The 20,087-nt window shown below is 36.1% G+C and overlaps 1 protein-coding gene across 1 annotated transcript in view; it reads left to right on the top strand.

Moving 5' to 3' along the window:
* Window positions 1-20,087, top strand: part of ATRNL1 (attractin like 1) — a 1,671,159-nt gene that overhangs the window by 319,838 nt on the left and 1,331,234 nt on the right. The window contains exon 9 of the mRNA XM_053692689.1: window positions 1,364-1,547. Coding sequence (XP_053548664.1) covers window positions 1,364-1,547 — 184 coding nt within the window. The remainder of the gene's footprint in view (window positions 1-1,363; window positions 1,548-20,087) is intronic.

Genomic DNA, 20,087 nt, shown 5'->3' with positions numbered 1-20,087 from the left:
CAGGTTGAATTGTGGCGATTCCTGTCCACCTGCTCAGAGCAGGCCGACAGGGTTATGGAGCAGTGGTCTTTGTGACAACTGCTTCATAACTGCTGTTTCTGGCGAGTCTGAAGACTCGCCAGAAACACGGGCCGTCACGCTCCTTTCGGAGCTTGATAAATATGCCCCTATGACATCAGTGTGTGTAACAATGTTATACAGAGTTGCAAACATGGCTGCTATAGACTGCTAAATACCCTTACATTTTCCTGAGGTTCTATGAATCTACCTAGGTTTCAAGGATATGAAGAGAACAAAGCACATTTTATGACAGAAGTAAACTAGAGAGCTGTTTAACATTTCCTGTGCTATCTGAATCATGAATTTGTATTTTTTTCTACTACCCATGTGTAGACAACAATATGCAACGTGTGTACATTATTATGATTGGTTGGGAACAAAAACAGCTGTCTTGTTACAAAGCATCTCTCTGGGTTTTGGTTTGGTTACCTTTAAATTACTTAGTAGCTTTAGTGCTTTTTGTAAATACACCTTTTTGAATTTTAACTTCCAGATTGTAGTTAGCGTTGGTGTATGTGCAGTATCTTTCAGTGAATTTCATGTCTCAAAGGACCAGTAAATACAGTAGATTTTCATAATCAACAAATGCATGATAAAAAGACAATACAATAGCACTATGGGGCATATTTATCAAGCTCCGTATGAAGCCGCTGCTCCATAACTTGTCCTCCTGCTCTGAGGTGGTGGACAGAAATCAACCCAATCAAATACAATTGGGTTGATTGACACCCCCTGCTAGCGGCCGATTGGCCGTGAATCTGCAGGGGGTGGCATTGCACCAGTAGTTCACAAGAACTGCTGGTGCAGTGATAAATGCTGACAGCGTATGCTGTTGGCATTTATCGATGGGCAGCGATCTGCAGCGGACATGATATGCTACTTTGTATCATGTCGAGATATGCCCCTTAGTCTGAACTTCAAATGCGTAGTAGATTTTTTTCTGACAAATGTCAATGTTATGTATTTTTCCACTTCTCCTGTATCATGTGACAGCCAACAGCGAATCACAAATGCATATACATATATTCTGTGAATTCTTGCACATGCTCAGTAAATATAAAAAGACTGTGCGCATTTTATTAATGGAAGTAAATTGAAAAGTTGTTTAAAATTGGGTGCTCTATCTGAATAATTTAAGTTTAATTTTAACTTGAGTGTCCATTTAATTATCATTCAGTGTCCTTTTAAAGTTATGAAAGCACAAGCAATACACATCATACAAATATTTAGTTAGCAAATGTTGTAATGAATTAGGGACATCAGACCGAATCAGACTATAATGCTGTCATCTTCAAAATTCCAGGGTCCAATGTTTGGCTAGTTCCTGAGACCAAAGGAGCCATTGTACAAGGCGGCTATGGACACACCAGTGTTTACGACCCAATAACTAAATCTATTTATGTGCATGGAGGATACAAAGCATTGCCAGGCAACAAGTATGGTCTTGTGGATGATCTATACAGATATGAAGTCAACACTAGGACATGGTGAGTGGTTTTAAAAAACTTGAAATATGAAATAGAAATAACTCTCCTAGAGGAGACCTCAACTGCTTTATAAAATACAATCCATTTATACCTGCTGTAAAAACACTGCTCAGCAAAACATACATAAAGAAATCTTTCAAAGAAAATAGATGAATTACACACTTAAACACCAGTCTGCAACTTCTTCAAAAGTAAACTACATGAAGCTGTGACATATTTGTCTGAGAAACATGTGGCAAAAGCTTTAAATCCAAATTGCTTGGAAAATAAAAAAGGTTAGGATTTCTGAATAGTTTGGGTTTCAGAATATTTATATATTTGCATCTGTAAAATGGGACAGCTTGGAGAGGGGGTTGGATCAAATGTAAATAAAAAAAATGTCATTATGTCATTTAGGCAGTATTTACATATCATCAACCAGTGGTGGTTCTAGAAATTAATATATGGAGATCCTTTTCAGCTCAATGGGGTGCTGCACGTTCATTTAGAGGTGTATAGTACCCCCTCAGCACACCCATAGAACTACCACTACTTCTTTTACATAAAACCTAAAGTTTTATATAATTGCAATACTTAAGATAGTACAGTACTCTGATCAGTAATAGCTGTCACTTGCATTTTGGAACACAAAAAACAAGCCAAAGACACCGGCAAAGAAGATTATGGGGTCGCTTTATGAAGCAGCGGATGCTGCTTCCGACCCACTCCGCTTCAGTTCTGCTTAAAGCGGAAGTTAAGAAGCAGCGGTCCTAAGACCGCTGCTCCTTAACTCGTCCGCCACCTCTGAGTTGGCGGACAGCAATGAGCCTGATCGAATACGATTGACACCCCCTTCTAGTGGCCAATTGGCCACAAATCTGCAGGGGGCGGTATTGCACCAGCAGTTCGCAAGAACTGCTTGTGTAATGATAAATGCCAGTGTATGCTGTCTGCATTTATCGATGTGCGGTGGATATGATATGCTACATCGTAGTCCGTCCACACAATAATAAATTTACGCCTATGACTTACTGGTGGTGAAAAATTTAATTTTTAATAATTTTTTGTAAAAAAATTAATGAAAAAGCATGGATTTGTAAATAATTCTGTTTTTTGGAATTCCAGATTTGCGGATTTGTACCAGTACTATTAATTTAATTATTTTCTGTTTTATATATATATATATATATATATATATATATACACACACACATATATATATATATATATATATATGTATATATATCTATATATAAAGAAAGGAAAATAAATAACATAATAAAGAAAATGTTATGACCCTATAATTAAACTACCAGTCATTATTTCCCCCCCGAAACACACACTCTGTTGGTGAGATTAGGGTACTTCTTCTGTACATATGGATATTTATGTTCTCAGATATCCAATCAACAAGGAGACTTGTATGCATACATTAGATTTTATTTACCAATTTATAGATATCAAATTTGTCAATGCCTCTTAAAACATGTAGGGCTAGATTACGTAAACGGGAGCACGTTAAATAACCAGCCATTACAAGTGGCTAGTTAATGCTACTGTAGCTAGTTAATACTACTGAAAGCTTGCGGTAGCACTTTGTGTTCAAATTCATTAACTAGAGGTTAATTGTGAGCATTTTTTTAAAATAACTGCACAAAGCAGTTATAAGAGGGTTAAAGTGAGGTGATGTGGGGTGTTAGAGAAAAAACGGCACTGAAAAGTGCCTTTACATGAAAGTCTATGGGGACTGTGTTTAAATTGTAAATATATATGTATATGCTTATATACATATATATTTATGTGTTATATGTATATATACATATATATGTATGTGTTATATGTGTATATATACATATATATGTATGTGTTATATGTGTTTATATACATATATATTTATGTGTTATATGTGTATATATACATATATATTTATGTGTTAATATGCTTATATACATATATATTTATGTGTTACTATGTGTATATACATATATATTTATGTGTTACTATGTGTATATACATATATATTTATGTGTTACTATGTGTATATACATATATATTTATGTGTTACTATGTGTATATACATATATATTTATGTGTTATATGTGTATATATATATATATTTATGTGTTAATATGCTTATATACATATATATTTATGTGTTATATGTGTATATACATATATATTTATGTGTTACTATGTGTATATACATATATATTTATGTGTTACTATGTGTATATACATATATATGTATGTGTTATATGTGTATATATACACATATAACACATATAAACACACACACATACATATATATATATATATTAATTTATATTTTAAATATGCTGCCCAACGCTGCGTGACTTACCCCCTTCGCTGCACTTAGGTTCTGTGCAGTGTCTATCAGCATCAGAACGAGTCTCTCCATTGCGCTTTACTTGTAATATCAACGCACATATGTGTGCGCGAGTATTACTGAGTAGAGTGCAAATATTGTGCTTGCAAAATCCTAATTTTGCGCTCCACTCGTAATCTAACCCATACTGTCCTCTGACATTTGCTAACCAGGATATTTGTGTTTCAGTCACAACACAAATATCTTGTGTACTGTATAAAACATTATTTGTGTATCAATATCAACATTTTTTACACCAAAATATGATTGTGTGTTGGGGTGCAAAAACCTCCATGATTTTTTTGGCAGGGAATACAGAAGACACTCAATATAAAAGCTATCGATAGCAGGAGAAGTGACTTGCCGGCATCCTACTGTTTGCTTTTTGCTTACAATCATTTGATTGCGCAGCTGGGATGCTTATTTTGTCATCTCTGTGTTTTACCTGCAAGTTTAGATTCATCATTACATTTTGAATAGGGATTTGTCATAATCCTTAGGGCAGTGTTTCTCAACTCCAGTCCTCAGACCAGATATTCATTATATCTTAAAGGGACATTATACACTCATTTTTTCTTTGCATAAATGTTTTGTAGATGATCTATTTCTATAGCCCATAAAGTTTTATTTTAAAATAAATGTATAATTTTGCTTATTTTTTAATAACATTGCTCTGATTTTCAGACTCCTAACCAAGCCCCAAAGTTTTATGAGAATACCGTCAGCTACCTTCTCCAGCTTGCTCCTGTTTGTGTAAAGGGTCTTTTCATATGCAAAAGAAGGGGGAGGGGGGGAGTGTCTTATTTGCCACTTGCAGTGGGCTTTCCAGCTGCCTTTTCAACAGAGCCAAACTGACAGCTTCTAAGTAAGTTTTTAAACAGTTTTATACTGGATTTTTATATCAGTATCTGTGCATCTTATTCTTTATAGTAGTGTCTATTACATGCAGTTATATGAAAATTAGTATATGCTGTCCCTTTAACTAGAGCACAGGTGAAATAATCAGTTCACCCATCGGCTGATCAGTTCACCTGTGCTCTAGTTAAGATATAATAAATGTGTGGCCCTTTAAGGCTCCTGAAGACTGGAGTTGGGAAACACTGCCTTAGGGTCAAGAAATTCACTGCTCCTAAAATGTTACTATTATCTATCTATCTATCTATCTATCTATCATCTATCTATAATCTATTTATCTATCAATCTATAATCTATCTATCTATCTATCTGTCTGTCTGTCTGTCTGTCTGTCTATCTATCTATCTATCTATCTATCTATCTATCTGTCTGTCTGTCTGTCTGTCTATCTATCTATCTATCCATCATCTATCATCATCTATCTATTTATCTATCTATCTATCTATCTATAATCTATCTATCTATCTATCTATAATCTATCTATCTATAATCTATTTATCTATCTATCTATAATCTATCTATCTATCTATCTATCATCTATCTGTCTATCCATCATATATCTCTCTATCTATCTATTTATCTATTATCTATCTATCTATCTATCTATCCATCATCTATCATCTATCTATCTATCTATTTATCTATCATCTATCTATCTATCTATCTATCTATCTATCTATCTATCTATCTATCTATCCATCATCTATCATCATCTATCTTTCTATTTATCTATCATCGATCTATCTATCTATTTATTATCTATCTATCTATCTATCTATCTATCTATCTATAATCTATCTATCTATAATCTATCTATCTATAATCTATTTATCTATCGATCTATAATCTATCTATCTATTTATCTATCTATCATCTAGCTATCTGTCTATCCATCATCTATCTATCTATCTATCTATCTATCTCTCTCTCTATCTATCTATCTATCTATCTATCTATCTATCTATCTATCTATCCATCATCTATCATCATCTATCTTTCTATTTATCTATTATCGATCTATCTATCTATCTATCTATCTATCTATCTATCTATTTATTATCTATCTATCATCTATCTATTTATCTATCATCTATCTATCTATCTGTCTATCTATATATCATCTATCTATCTATCTATCTATCTTTTTCTCTGTCTGTCTGTCTTCACTCTCACCATAAATAGTAGGTTTTAGGACTACTATATGAATATTGATTATCTTAGTATTATTTTATATTTAGTCTTGCAGCATGGACTTTTGCTATTGTTAAAGGGAAATAAACCCCATAACTTTTCTTTTGTGATTCAGACAGTGCACACAATCTGGAAAAAGTTTCCAATTTACGTCAATTATCAAATTTGCTTTGTTCCCATATGATTCTTTGTTGAAGAGAATCTTAGGTAGGTGTCTGCAGCACTACATGGCAGGAAATAGTGCTGCCCTCTAGTGCTTCAGCAAATGCGTAACTTTCTTGTAAAACTGTTGCCATATAGTGTTCCAGGCATTTGCTCTTGAGCTTTTGTCCCTGCTTTTCAACAAAAGATACTTAGAAATAGAAAGACAATTTGATAAAAGAGGTAAAACAGAAAGTAGTTTAACATTGCTGCTATATCTACAACATGAAAGACAACTTTTGGGCTTCATCTCCCTTTAAGGCTACAGTCATTATATTGCTAGGTAACATTTATTTAAAAATAAAAAGGTGAATGCTTGGAAAGTATAAATAAAGTTGGAATGAATTGATGCACAGATGTTTGTTGTGCTTTACATCTGATTTCCCTTACAAAACAAATTTGTTCATAAATGTTTACAAGTTCAATACTGGTCTTTCATATGTGAATTTATTTGCTGCACAATGCCTTCTGTAAAGGTGTAGTATAGAGAAGGTGAGGGAGCACTGGAACCTCAATCCCTTTAAATTAAAATGGTCTGATGCAGAAATAAAAAATGACTAGTAGAATTGTTTTTTATTTCATGATTCAGACAAAACATCCAATTTAAATTAACTTTCCAATTTACTTCTATTATCAAATTTGCTTAATTCATTTGTATCCTTTGTTGAAAAAAAGCGCACTTTGGGAGCTAGCTGAACACATCGGGTGAGCTAATGACAAAAGGCAGATATGTGCAGTCACCAGTCGGTATGTTTTTCAACAAAGGGTACCAAGAAAAGAAAGTAAATTAGTTAATAGAATTAAAATGGAGTTATTAAAAATTGTATTCTCTATCCCAATCATAAAAGTTTAATTTTGACTTTACTTTCCATTTAATCATTGAAGTATAATTAATATGCACAGAAAATAAAGGTTTTGGAAGCATTTAACCCCTTAAGGGTGAAGGTTTTTCCCAGGTTCTGTGACACAAGCAATTTTGGCATTTTTTTCTCATTGTCGGTTTCACCTTAATTGTCTGCTCTCTTGTTAAATGCACCCATAAATATTATACAGCGTTTTTTAACAGACAAACGGGCCTTTCTAGTGATACCCTATATGTGGGTATATAAAATAACAATACATGGGAATTTATTACTGACGAATTGGGAAATATTTTTTTTGCAGTTAACCATTTCTACAAAACTAGTGCAGCTTTAAAAAAAATTCCACCAAATAGATTAATTATGTTGTCCTGATTTGTCTGGATTTTAGGTAACTTTAGTAATTTATAGAAAAATATAGGCCAAATAATACAAAGATGGATTTAGCGGTTTAACGCTAAAATTTGCTATGCTTAGACTATAAGCTAAGTAGTGGTTACCCAATTCAAACTGCTGCACAAAATTATATATTTGTAGAATTTAGACACCCCAGGGTATTTATCTAGAGGTATTGTGAGACATTATGTTTAACCCTTTTATCACCAAGGGCAGAAAATAAATTGTAGGAGTAAAAAACGCACAAAAAAAGAACTGATGCCACTTTAAGGTGTGCTCTACCGCCTCATTTCACATTTCAACGTGTGCTCTAATGGCTGGCTAAGTTCGCATTCTCAATTAAATGCATGTGTCTTTGGAATGTATTTATTTGTTTCACAAATGTCACAACACTAAAACAATATCAATTTAAAAAAAAAGAAATATAATAACAAAAAAATGCAATGCATAAGAAATATAATTACGATATAACATTTTTGATGTAATTTAAAAATAAAATGTATAAATCTTCATTTGAACTGTTTCTTAAAATTTTCCAGCACAAATGATCTAGATGTGATTGGAAGAGTTGTCAACTTATACCGGTCATTTTCCTTAAAATATTTTTTTTTGCCTCGAGCCAAGTCCATTAAGCCAAGTTTGTTCAATGGACTGATACTTTTTTCGTGGTGATTGACAGTGAAGTGACGGAAACCTCTTGCATTTAAATCTCTGTATGCCGGCCTATTGCCCACTCCCTCTCAATAATGGGAACCAACGTCACACTGTCACAGCGTTCTACGTAGAAGTAGTGTCAGTCTGATCCCGGTTTTGGCCCAAACACCCATGGTCCATCAATTCTAGCCCCATTCTTCTTGTTGTTGTTAATTACTAAAAGACTATATTAAAAAAATATAAAAAAATAAACTTTATTAAAATAAAATGTATTAAAAATAAATAAAAAAACCTCTAAACACTAACACTATTAAAATACGTTACCCTTTAATCACTGTACATGTTCATTGGGACAGAAGGACAGAAGAAACAAGCTATTGTTAACAAAAAATGGGTTGTAATTTTTGACATGTGATCACTTTAACTGGCTGCCAAGATGATCACATGACCATGGGCCACTTTCTTGTGCCTCACTGTACTGCCTCACTCCTGAGGCATCCAGTGATTGGCCACTGAGCTTGGCACCAGCATGCATTGCGGCATGCTATATCTAGGCTCCATTTTAAGTGTATAATCACTGTGACTGGCATTTTTGACAGTTATTGCTCACTAGCCTCACATAAAGGCTTCCAGCAGCTGATCGTGTATCTTGTATATCATGAATGGAGGCCCCACTGATAGGCATGGGATCACAGGGACACCCTGTCTTTGCGATCGCTAGCTTGGGCTGTCCTCCATTACATTATTTCTGCACTGCCTCCCTCCTGAGGCATGCAGAAATAGCATGGTCGTGCCAATAGGGCCAAGAAGGGCGCACTGATAGCCCAGAATAAAGCTGCCATACAGGTTATGGTGCTTGTCTTTAAGGGCTAAACGACTAGCAATGTACCCTGTATGATGCTGGCCGTTAAGGGGTTAAAGCTGTAATTTTGTTAGCTAAATTGAAATTGTTTTCCAAATCTAAGGGCACACCATTAAAAAAGCATCATGAGTGTTATTTATCTTTGTGTTGCCTGTTGCAAGAGTTTTTTTAGGGCTGTCAGTCTCAACTACAGCAGGTCTCGCCTGAGACAAGTATAAATAGTGCAGTCTTGCCACTGGCAGTGAGTAATACCTGTGTTATTACACCCCCAGGTGTGCAACAGACAGCCAATCTACAAGGAAGATGGGATATCGTTTAGGGGTGGTAATTAAGGTACCTATTAAGCTCAAAATATTGGGGATTTTTTCTACTAATTTTTTTCTTTTCATATATAAATTCCTGTCTTCTATTGGTCTCTCTCCTTGTCCTGAGTACAGGACAAATGTAGTGATCTGCCTTGTAAATTAATGGCTATTTACACCTCTGAACTTTGGGGGTCCTGCAATAAAGACTTGGAGTATGTAGCACCCCCCAGACCCACCACTGTCTTTATTATAACTTGTTAAAATATATCATGGCTTTATAAATAAATGTTATTAAACTCCTGGTGTTTTGTATGCTTTTTCATTTATAGAGGGATTTCCATCTACATTATGTCATCCTGCAAGTATGAATTGTTCTGTACAGCAAAATGATTTTTTACTTTAACAAATAATATTTCCGATTGCTTTTTTGAAAAGTAAGCAATCTACAATTCTCTGCTGGCAGTAAGGCGGCTAATCTTTTTCATGCCTTTTTATAGAATGAGTAGTATATAAATCTTGCTCTGTCCATTGCTTAATACTGACCTTTACATCCTTGTTTTTCCTCTTCACCTTAAAGCAGCTACATGATTGCACATCCATCTCTCTGAGAATTTCCTCCACTGATTTAATGTTTGCCTGGGGTCTTGCTGCGTCCTTTCTACCTGATTAGGGGCTTGCTGCAGGGTTGACTTGTGCAAATGTTAACAAATGTGTGAGTCCCAGTGATTGCAATTTTCCAAATTTAAATGCCATTAGCTTCTAGCATACTGGCCTCATTTCCTAACCTCTCCACCGCCCTCCTGTCTTGCTTGTATTAAATGGACACAGAGATGGCATTGTAAGACTATGTACAAATAAACTATGATTAGTTACATATACCTTAATGATTATACCTTTATAATATGGTTTGGTGATTTCAAAATGAGCATATTTATTTCACATCACATAGCTTTAGTAAAATGTATTAGGGAAAAAATACAAAATGAATTAGTAATTAAAAAAGACAATGTAATCCATACAGTTTGCAGTAGGATATCCAGTTTTTCAGCTCATTTTCATATACAGCCATAGCCAGAAACCACACACACAGACATATATATTAATTAATATATTATTAAGTCCATAATGTTGTGATATCTCCAATAAAGAAATAATTCACCTTTAAGAAAATTGATGCAGTGGTGCTGTTACTTTCTACATATGGACTGTATCTGTTTGGGTTTTTGCTGATAGCCCATTGTAACGAGCACACAGCCAGGTTAAAGAAATTGAATAAGTGCTGGACTCTATCTGTTTATTTTTGTATACATGGAATCAGCAGAGTTACGTGCACTACCAGTGAGTGAAGGTACTATGGAGGATATCCAACCTGCTACTTTTTCCTATTCTGACATTGATGCAGCACGCATCACTTCATTGGCCTTGGGATCAAGGAACTTTTTAAGAAATTCTGCTGAAGTGGATTCAAAAAAGGAATACGAAAAAACAAAGAGGAGATTGATTTCTCTGGAGCTGCACTCAGTCACGCTAGCAGAATATTACCGCATTAAAAGAATTCCTAGAGGCCTAAGGATAAAATTGAGACCCACCATACTGGCTAACCATGAACTGTACAGAACAAGATTTGAGAGTATACTTAACAAGTGCTCTTTCGATTTAATTGTGCTCACTGTAGAATGTCTGCAGTTAGAGATTGACAAGCAAAAAGGATTGGTGCTGGAAGCTGAGCGGGGAATGGAAACAAAGTATACTTTAGAAATGTTGAAAACCACTAAAGAAGAAATTGATACATTGTTGGCTCAATATCGTTCAGATCTTGAGGAGAGGAAAAGATCTAAGTTTGTACGTGATGAGCTTGATTACACCAATCACCGGGTGTACAACTGGTCACGTGACCACACGTCAAGACAACGCGAAATACGCGATACACCACACTGGAGGAGAATGCCGAGAGCGTCAACGGAGCAGGACAGACTAGCCGAAGGGTCATCCTCTGGGGAAAGTTTTTTAGATTCTGGCTCAGAAGGAGACACCGGAGGGGAGGGCGGAAGCACCGCCGATCCCAAAGAACAACGGATGTACACGCGGAGCTCCTGGAACCGAAACCGGCAGATGCCGAGACGTCAACAAGGAGGGAGGTTCCGACGAGGTATGCGGAAATGAAGGTAAACGAACAGCCTGACCACATTTCCCCCATACAGGACAAGGAGAGTCTAGTAATTAATATCTCGGAATACGAGCTAACCGAGACGGAACACAGCTTGCTAATGAAAGGACTTTCCTTCTGCCCTACTAAGGACTGTGACGAATTTGAAGTCGATAAAGACTTGTATAAATTTTTCAGAATGCTCAGGTTGAAAGCTATGTATGGTAGCAATAATATAAATACAAATAATTTGTGTGCTGAAAGCCAAATAAATGAAGGTGTTATGCAAACAAATCCCCTTGATCTGAAATGCCTTAATTTACACAAAAAGTCTTCATTCATACCTCCTACCAGTAATTCTGGTGTGGAAACTTTTATTAGGTTTGTACAACAGGATATCAATAACTTAATGAAAAAGTTTAACTTAAATCCAGAGATGAAAAATTATAATCTTACAAGAGATGAATATGAAGCTATGTTGTCAATAAAGATATTACAATAAAGAATGCCGATAAGGGCGGAGCTGTTGTAATACTAGACACTAAGTACTATATTCAAGAAATTTTACACCAACTCTCTGATGGAGGGGTATATGAAGTATTAGATCACAATCCTCTTGTTGAAATACAAAAAGAATTAAAAATAATTCTTGATAGGGCAGTTCAATGTAATACTATAACTAAACAGGTATTTGATTTTTTATATAAGAAACATCCTATAACACCAGTTTTTTATACCTTGCCCAAGGTTCACAAGAATATGTCATCCCCACCAGGGCGGCCCATTGTGGCATGCACAGAGTCTATCTTTTCAAATGTGTCAATTTTTCTGGATAGAATTCTTTTTCCAATGGTTAAAGAACAGAAGTCTTTTATAAAAGACACTAATGATTTTCTGATAAAACTAGAAAAAGTAAAAATGGAAGAAAGTTGGTTTATCTTTTCTCTAGATGTGGTTAATTTTTATACCTCTATCCCTCATGAGGCAGGCCTTGATACTGTGAAAAGTTTTTTGAATAATTGTAAATTATATGACCTAACACAGATAGATTTTATTGATGATCTGCTAAGACTTGTTCTATACTGCAACTATTTTTTGTTTCAGGGCACCTATTATATGCAGAAGAGGGGTACGGCCATGGGCTCCAATGTAGCCCCCTCATATGCCAATTTGTTCATGAGTGGCTTTGAAAATAAATTTGTTTACATCAATAAGTCATTCAATTCTTGTTGTAAGCTATGGCTAAGGTATATAGACGATATTTTTGGCATATGGGGGGGCTCATTGGAGTCTTTGACACAGTTTGTGGATGAAATTAATGCCTCAATGACAAACATCAAGTTTACACTTACATATTCATCACATGAGATTAACTTTTTGGACACCACTGTTTATATACAAGATGATAAATTGAACACTGATCTCTTTACTAAACCCACAGACAGAAACACCCTTTTGAGGTATGAAAGTTTCCATCCTGAGACAGTGTTCAATTCTATCCCAAGAAGCCAGTTACTACGCACTAAAAGGATAGTGAGTGATCAGGACAGACTGCCCTTTAGGCTACAATCTATGGGTAATACGTTTATCAAAAGAGGTTATCCTCAGGAGATTATAAATAAAAATATCATGGATCTTGATAAAAGTAAAGCCAAACCTAAAACCAGAAATGATGTAAATAGATTGGTGCTCACTATGGAATATAGTCAGCGAAGTCAACATATTTTTAAAGCAGTAAGAAAACACTGGCATCTATTAACAAAATTTAATCCTGAAGTCGAGTCCTTCAAATTACCACCAATGCCATCCTATAGACGGGTGAGAAATCTAAGGGATAATCTAGTCAGAGCAGATGTGGGGACAACTAAACAATCTGAAATTAACTATTTGACTACTCCTAATAAAGGATGTTATCCTTGTCTGCACTGTGCACAATGTAATTCAGTCATTAGAGGTAAATATTTGGCCCAAAATGACAAACGTAAAAAGTATACCATCAATGGTCTATACACTTGTCAAACCAATTATGTCATCTATCTACTCAAATGTCCATGTGGCCTCTGTTATATCGGAGAGACCACCCAAGCCGCCAGGGATAGGTTTAGTCAGCATAAGGCATCAATTAAATCTAAAGATATGTCTCTGCCAGTATCTGCACATTTTACCCAAATGGGACACACTGTTAGCCAGCTGCGCTTCCAAGTAATCGATCATATCCCCACACACAGAAGAGGGGGTAACAGAGAACTTAAACTAAAACAAAAGGAAGTTTGGTGGATCAAGAAATTAAATACATTGTACCCTTATGGTCTGAATAGGGACTATGATCTGTATTTGTTTTTATAAAATTTGGATAGGGTGTCATTCAATATGGTACCACTAGAGGCCACTAATAGAAAAAGTAATATGCATATTATCATGCCTGGATAGGCATGGGTTAATTCAATTAAGAATGTGAGCTGAAATCTGATTGGTCAAACCACCCTTTTTAAATGTGTGTTTTACTGTGTTTTAACTATGCATGATTAAGGACCATGTAGGTCCGAAACGTTGCTGTTTTACTGTTGTGATATCTCCAATAAAGAAATAATTCACCTTTAAGAAAATTGATGCAGTGGTGCTGTTACTTTCTACATATGGACTGTATCTGTTTGGGTTTTTGCTGATAGCCCATTGTAACGAGCACACAGCCAGGTTAAAGAAATTGAATAAGTGCTGGACTTTTTTGTATATATATGTATATATATAATCACAAGAAGCAAAGTGTTCAGATAATAACCCCTGGGTTCTCTGGAGGTATATACTGGAGGCCCAAAATAGGGGTATATGTCCCAATACTGTCCGTGTGTGAAGGGACAAGCAGTCAAAAAATAGTGTAATCCAAATCAAAGAACTCAAAGCGTAACCCTCCGATAGTTCCTAAAGTGTTAATACGCTCCACTTCAGCCTAGATGTCAAAGGTGTGGGTAAATGTACACAAGTCACTGAAGTAACATATCATCAGCCGAATTTTCTTACCCTCCACTGGTCTGGTGGGGTGTCTGGGCACACTGCTGTACTTCCTCACGGACTGGCGATGAGACCCTTCCAGAGGGTGCAGCCTGCGTGTCCTTCCTGGCGTGTAAAGAGGTTCGGTCGTAGTAAGAACGCACTTGTTCGTCACCAGTGACATTGCTAGACACTCTAGTAGGAGCAAGACGCGGAGGGGCAGAGAGTAAGCCCGGAGTCCAAAGTAGATACAGCAAACGAGCAGCAGATCCAAAAAGCAGTATGCCCAACCGCTAGTAAACAGGATAGCAACAAAGCAATGAGATGAGCTGACTCAAGAATATAGCATGCTGGAAAAGATTATTTATTGGAAGTCCAAGTACTGGTACATAGTAACAGGGTCACAGTCAGGAACGCCTGATGTGTTTCGCGCATGCGTAGATGGCCTCCGAAGAAGCGCATCTATGCATGCGTGAAACACGTCAGGCATTCCTGACTGTGACCCTGTTACTATGTACCAGTACTTGGACTTCCAATAAATATTCTTTTCCAGCATGCTATATTCTTGAGTCAGCTCATCTCATTGCTTTGTTGCTATCCTATATATATATATATATATATATATATATATATATATATATATATGTATGTTAATTATACATCTCATATCCAGTTCAGTGTTGCTATTAGTATATTGAGTAACTGACATGCTTCATACTAAAAGTTATACATAGTTATAAAACTTGTTGTAGTAGCACAGCCTAAAACTGGACAAGATATTGTTCGAGTTCAGCTTGTCAGAAATGTATCATTGCCATAATACCTTGACAAAAAATATCTCATAGAGGGGGGAAAAAAGCTTAGTGTAGACAGGTCTGGCCCTAACAAATCTTAACAGGGATTGTGGGTAATCCTTAGGTACTGACTCAATACTCAGATAAATTGCTCTCACGTGGCCGCCCCCTACTGCCTTGGACTTGTATAGGAATAAAAGTCTATCTGCTTTAAAGTAACATGGTTTTTGAAGAGCTTATCATGGCTGTAGCCTTAGGATTAATCATATGCTGTATGAATTGGGATGATGTTAATGCACATACACTGCCCCTTCCCTTTCATACTGGCTTCGGAAACTGGAGAATTTGTAGTTCCATTTGCTCTTATGATTTTCTCTCATATTACTGATCCTTCTAATACAAAATAACCTGGTTGTGTTAATGATTATAGAAAAGGATACATTTTTTTTTTTTTTACATATAATACCCTTTTGTGCAGCAGCATATTTTATTCTTCACAGATGAGGTGTATTGCTTTCCGAAATTCAGTGTTCGTTCTTATATTATTATAGTCTTTATTAATAGTAGAATGTGTGTGTGTGTGTGTGATATAAAGCTTAAAGGGAAATAATACTCAAATGCTAAATCACTTGAAACTGATGCAGTATAACTGTAAAAAGCTGACAGGAAAATATCGCCTGAGCATCTCTATGTAAAAAAGGAAGATTATTTTACCTCACAATCTCCTCAGCTCAGCAGCGTAAGTTCTGTGTAAAAAAATATACTTCAGCTGCTATTCAGCGGCAGGTAAAAAAAAATATATGAAAAAATGAACAGCAGCCAATCAGCATCAACAGTGCTGAGGTCATGAACTCTTTTACTGTGATCTCATGAGATTTCACTTAACTCTGAGATTTCATAGTAAACTTTCTTAAACTGAATAGGGAAATAAGATGAGTGTGCACAAAGCTCACTCCCTTGCCTGTCCCGGGACAGACATGCTGATTTGCTGCTTAAAGTCCTTTGCAATGGGGTTTGAATACTTAGGACATTTTGAGGTAAAATATCTTTCTTTTTCACATAGAGATGTTCAGGTGATATTTTCTAGTCAGCTTTTTACAGCTATGCTGCATCACTTTCAAGTGTTTCAACATTTGGGTATCATGGCCCTTTAACATTGTTGTAAGCCACCTCAGAAAGACACCCTGGCTTAATAACGAATGGCTTAGGTATCCCATGTGACCTTTACAAGATTCTTATGAAGCCATTTTCATTACCACATAAATTATCTGCAATAACTGTTTCTTTTCCCTATTTAAACTGACATCAAAATTAATATGAATCTTTAGCACTGCCACTGACCTTCAAAGGTATTCATTCCCAAAATCATGCATTTGGGTAGTGGAAAACACTGGGGCCTGCTGCTTCCATGGTGCTTTATATTTTTTATATTTTTAAATTCTACAGAAGCTTCATAGTGACATTTAACTGAATCCATCAAATGCCTCTGATTATTTACCAAGAAAGCATTGTCCCTGTGACATCCAATTGAGTATTCAAGCTGCCGTTCAAGAGGAATCACTTTTCTTTCATGTAATTAGCAAGAGTCCATGAGCTAGTGACGTATGGGATATACATTCCTACCAGGAGGGGCAAAGTTTCCCAAACATCAAAATGCCTATAAATACACCCCTCACCACACCCACAAATCAGTTTTACAAACTTTGCCTCCCATGGAGGTGGTGAAGTAAGTTTGTGCTAGATTCTTCGTTGATATTCGCTTCGCAGCAGGCTGGAGCCCGGTTTTCCTCTCAGTGTGCAGTGAATGTCAGAGGGATGTGAAGAGAGTATTGCCTATTTGAATGCAATGATCTCCTTCTACGGGGTCTATTTCTTAGGTTCTCTGTTATCGGTCGTAGAGATTCATCTCTTACCTCCCTTTTCAGATCGACGATATACTCTTATATATACCATTACCTCTACTGATTCTCGTTTCAGTACTGGTTTGGCTTTCTACTACATGTAGATGAGTGTCCTGGGGTAAGTAAGTCTTATTTTTGTGACACTCTAAGCTATGGTTGGGCACTTTTTTATAAAGTTCTAAATATATGTGTTTAAACATTTATTTGCCTTGATTCAGGATGTTCAACATTCCTTATTTCAGACAGTCAGTTTCATTATTTGGGATCATGCATATGAATAATCAATTTTTCTTACCTTAAAATTTGACTTTTTTCCTGTGGGCTGTTAGGCTCGCGGGGGCTGAAAATGCTTCTTTTTATTGCGTCATTTTTGGCGCGGACTTTTTTGGCGCAAAAAATTTCTTTGTCATTTCCGGCGTCATACTTGTTGCCGGAAGTTGTGTCATTTTTTTTTATACGTTTTTTGCGCCAAAAATGTCGGCGTCACCGGATGTGGCGTCATTTTTGGCGCTTAAAGCATTTAGGCGCCAAATAATGTGGGCGTCTTTTTTGGCGCCAAAAAATATGGGCGTCATTATTGTCTCCACATTATTTAAGTCTCATTGCTTATTTGCTTCTGGTTGCTAGAAGCTTGTTCATTGGCATTTTTTTCCCATTCCTGAAACTGTCATTTAAGGAATTTGATCAATTTTGCTTTATATGTTGTTTTTTCTATTACATATTGCAAGATGTCTCAGATTGACCCTGAATCAGAAGATACTTCTGGAAAATTGCTGCCTGATGCTGGATCTACCAAAGTTAAGTGTATTTGTTGTAAACTTGTGGTAACTGTTCCTCCGGCTGTTGTTTGTAATGAATGTCATGACAAACTTGTTAATGCAGGTAATATTTCCTTTAGTAATGTTCCATTACCTGTTGCTGTTCCATCAACATCTAATATTCAGGGTGTTCCTGTTAATATAAGAGATTTTGTTTCTAAATCTATTAAGAAGGCTATGTCCATTATTCCTCCTTCCAGTAAACGTAAAAGGTCTTTTAAAACTTCTCATTTTTCAGATGAGTTTTTAAATGAACACCATCATTCTGATTCTGTTTCTGATAATGATTTTTCTGGTTCAGAGGATTCTGTTTCAGAGGTTGATACTGATAAATCTTCATATTTATTCAAAATGGAATTTATTCGTTCTTTACTTAAAGAAGTTTTAATTGCATTAGAAATAGAGGAATCTGGTCCTCTTGATACTAAATCTAAACGTTTGAATACGGTTTTTAAACCTCCTGTAGTTATTCCGGAGGTTTTTCCCGTCCCTGATGCTATTTCTGAAGTAATTTCTAGGGAATGGAATAATTTGGGTAATTCATTTACTCCTTCTAAACGGTTTAAGCAATTATATCCTGTGCCATCTGACAGAATAGAGTTTTGGGACAAAATCCCTAAGGTTGATGGGGCTATCTCTACTCTTGCTAAACGTACTACTATTCCTACGGCAGATAGTACTTCCTTTAAGGATCCTTTAGATAGGAAAATTGAATCCTTTCTAAGAAAAGCTTACTTATGTTCAGGTAATCTTCTTAGACCTGCTATATATATCTTTGGCGGATGTTGCTGCAGCCTCAACTTTCTGGTTGGAAGCTTTAGCACAACAAGTAACAGATCATAATACTCATAGCATTGTTAATCTTCTTAAACATGCTAATAACTTTATTTGTGATGCCATCTTTGATATCATTAGGATTGATGTCAGGTATATGTCTTTAGCTATTTTAGCTAGAAGAGCTTTATGGCTTAAAACTTGGAATGCTGATATGTCTTCTAAGTCAACTTTGCTTTCCCTTTCTTTCCAGGGTAATACATTGTTTGGTTCACAGTTGGATTCTATTATTTCAACTGTTACTGGGGGGAAAGGAACTTTTTTACCACAGGATAAAAAATCCAAAGGTAAATTTAGGTCTGCTAATCGTGATCCTTCCCCTACAGGAGCGGTATCAGTTTGGAAACCATCTCCAGTCTGGAATAAATCCAAGCCTTTTAGAAAGCCAAAGTCAGTTCCCAAGTCCACATGAAGGTGCGGCCCTCATTCCAGCCCAGCTGGTAGGGGGCAGATTACGATTTTTCAAAGAAATTTGGATCAATTCGATTCACAATCTTTGGATTCAGAATATTGTTTCACAAGGGTACAGAATAGGCTTCAAGATAAGGCCTCCTGCAAGAAGATTTTTTCTTTCCCGTGTCCCAATAAATCCAGTGAAGGCTCAAGCATTTCTGAAATGTGTTTCAGATCTAGAGTTGGCTGGAGTAATTGTGCCAGTTCCAGTTTTGGAACAGGGGCTGGGGTTTTACTCAAATCTCTTCATTGTACCAAAGAAGGAGAATTCCTTCAGACCAGTTCTGGATTTAAAAATATTGAATCGTTATGTAAGGATACCAACATTCAAAATGGTAACTATAAGGACTATTCTGCCTTTTGTTCAGAAAGGGCATTATATGTCCACAATAGATTTACAAGATGCATATCTGCATATTCTAATTCATCCAGATCACTATCAGTTTCTGAGATTCTCTTTTCTAGACAAGCATTACCAGTTTGTGGCTCTGCTGTTTGGCCTAGCAACAGCTCCAAGGATTTTTACAAAGGTTCTCGGTGCCCTTCTATCTGTAATCAGAGAACAGGGTATTGTGGTATTTCCTTATTTGGACGATATCTTGGTACTTGCTCAGTCTTCACATTTAGCAGAATCTCATACGAATCGGCTTGTATCGTTTCTTCGAGAACATGGTTGGAGGATCAATTTACCAAAGAGTTCATTGATTCCTCAGACAAGGGTAACCTTTTTAGGTTTCCAGATAGATTCAGTGTCCATGACTCTGTCACTGATGGACAAGAGAAGTCTGAAATTGGTTTCAGCTTGTCGAAACCTTCAGTCTCAATCATTCCCTTCGGTAGCCTTATGCATGGAAATT

This window comes from Bombina bombina, chromosome 9, assembly GCF_027579735.1.
Source record: "Bombina bombina isolate aBomBom1 chromosome 9, aBomBom1.pri, whole genome shotgun sequence".
NCBI lineage: Eukaryota > Metazoa > Chordata > Amphibia > Anura > Bombinatoridae > Bombina > Bombina bombina.
The sequence above is the reverse complement of the archived record's forward strand: the minus strand, read 5'-3'. Positions and strand labels throughout refer to the sequence as shown.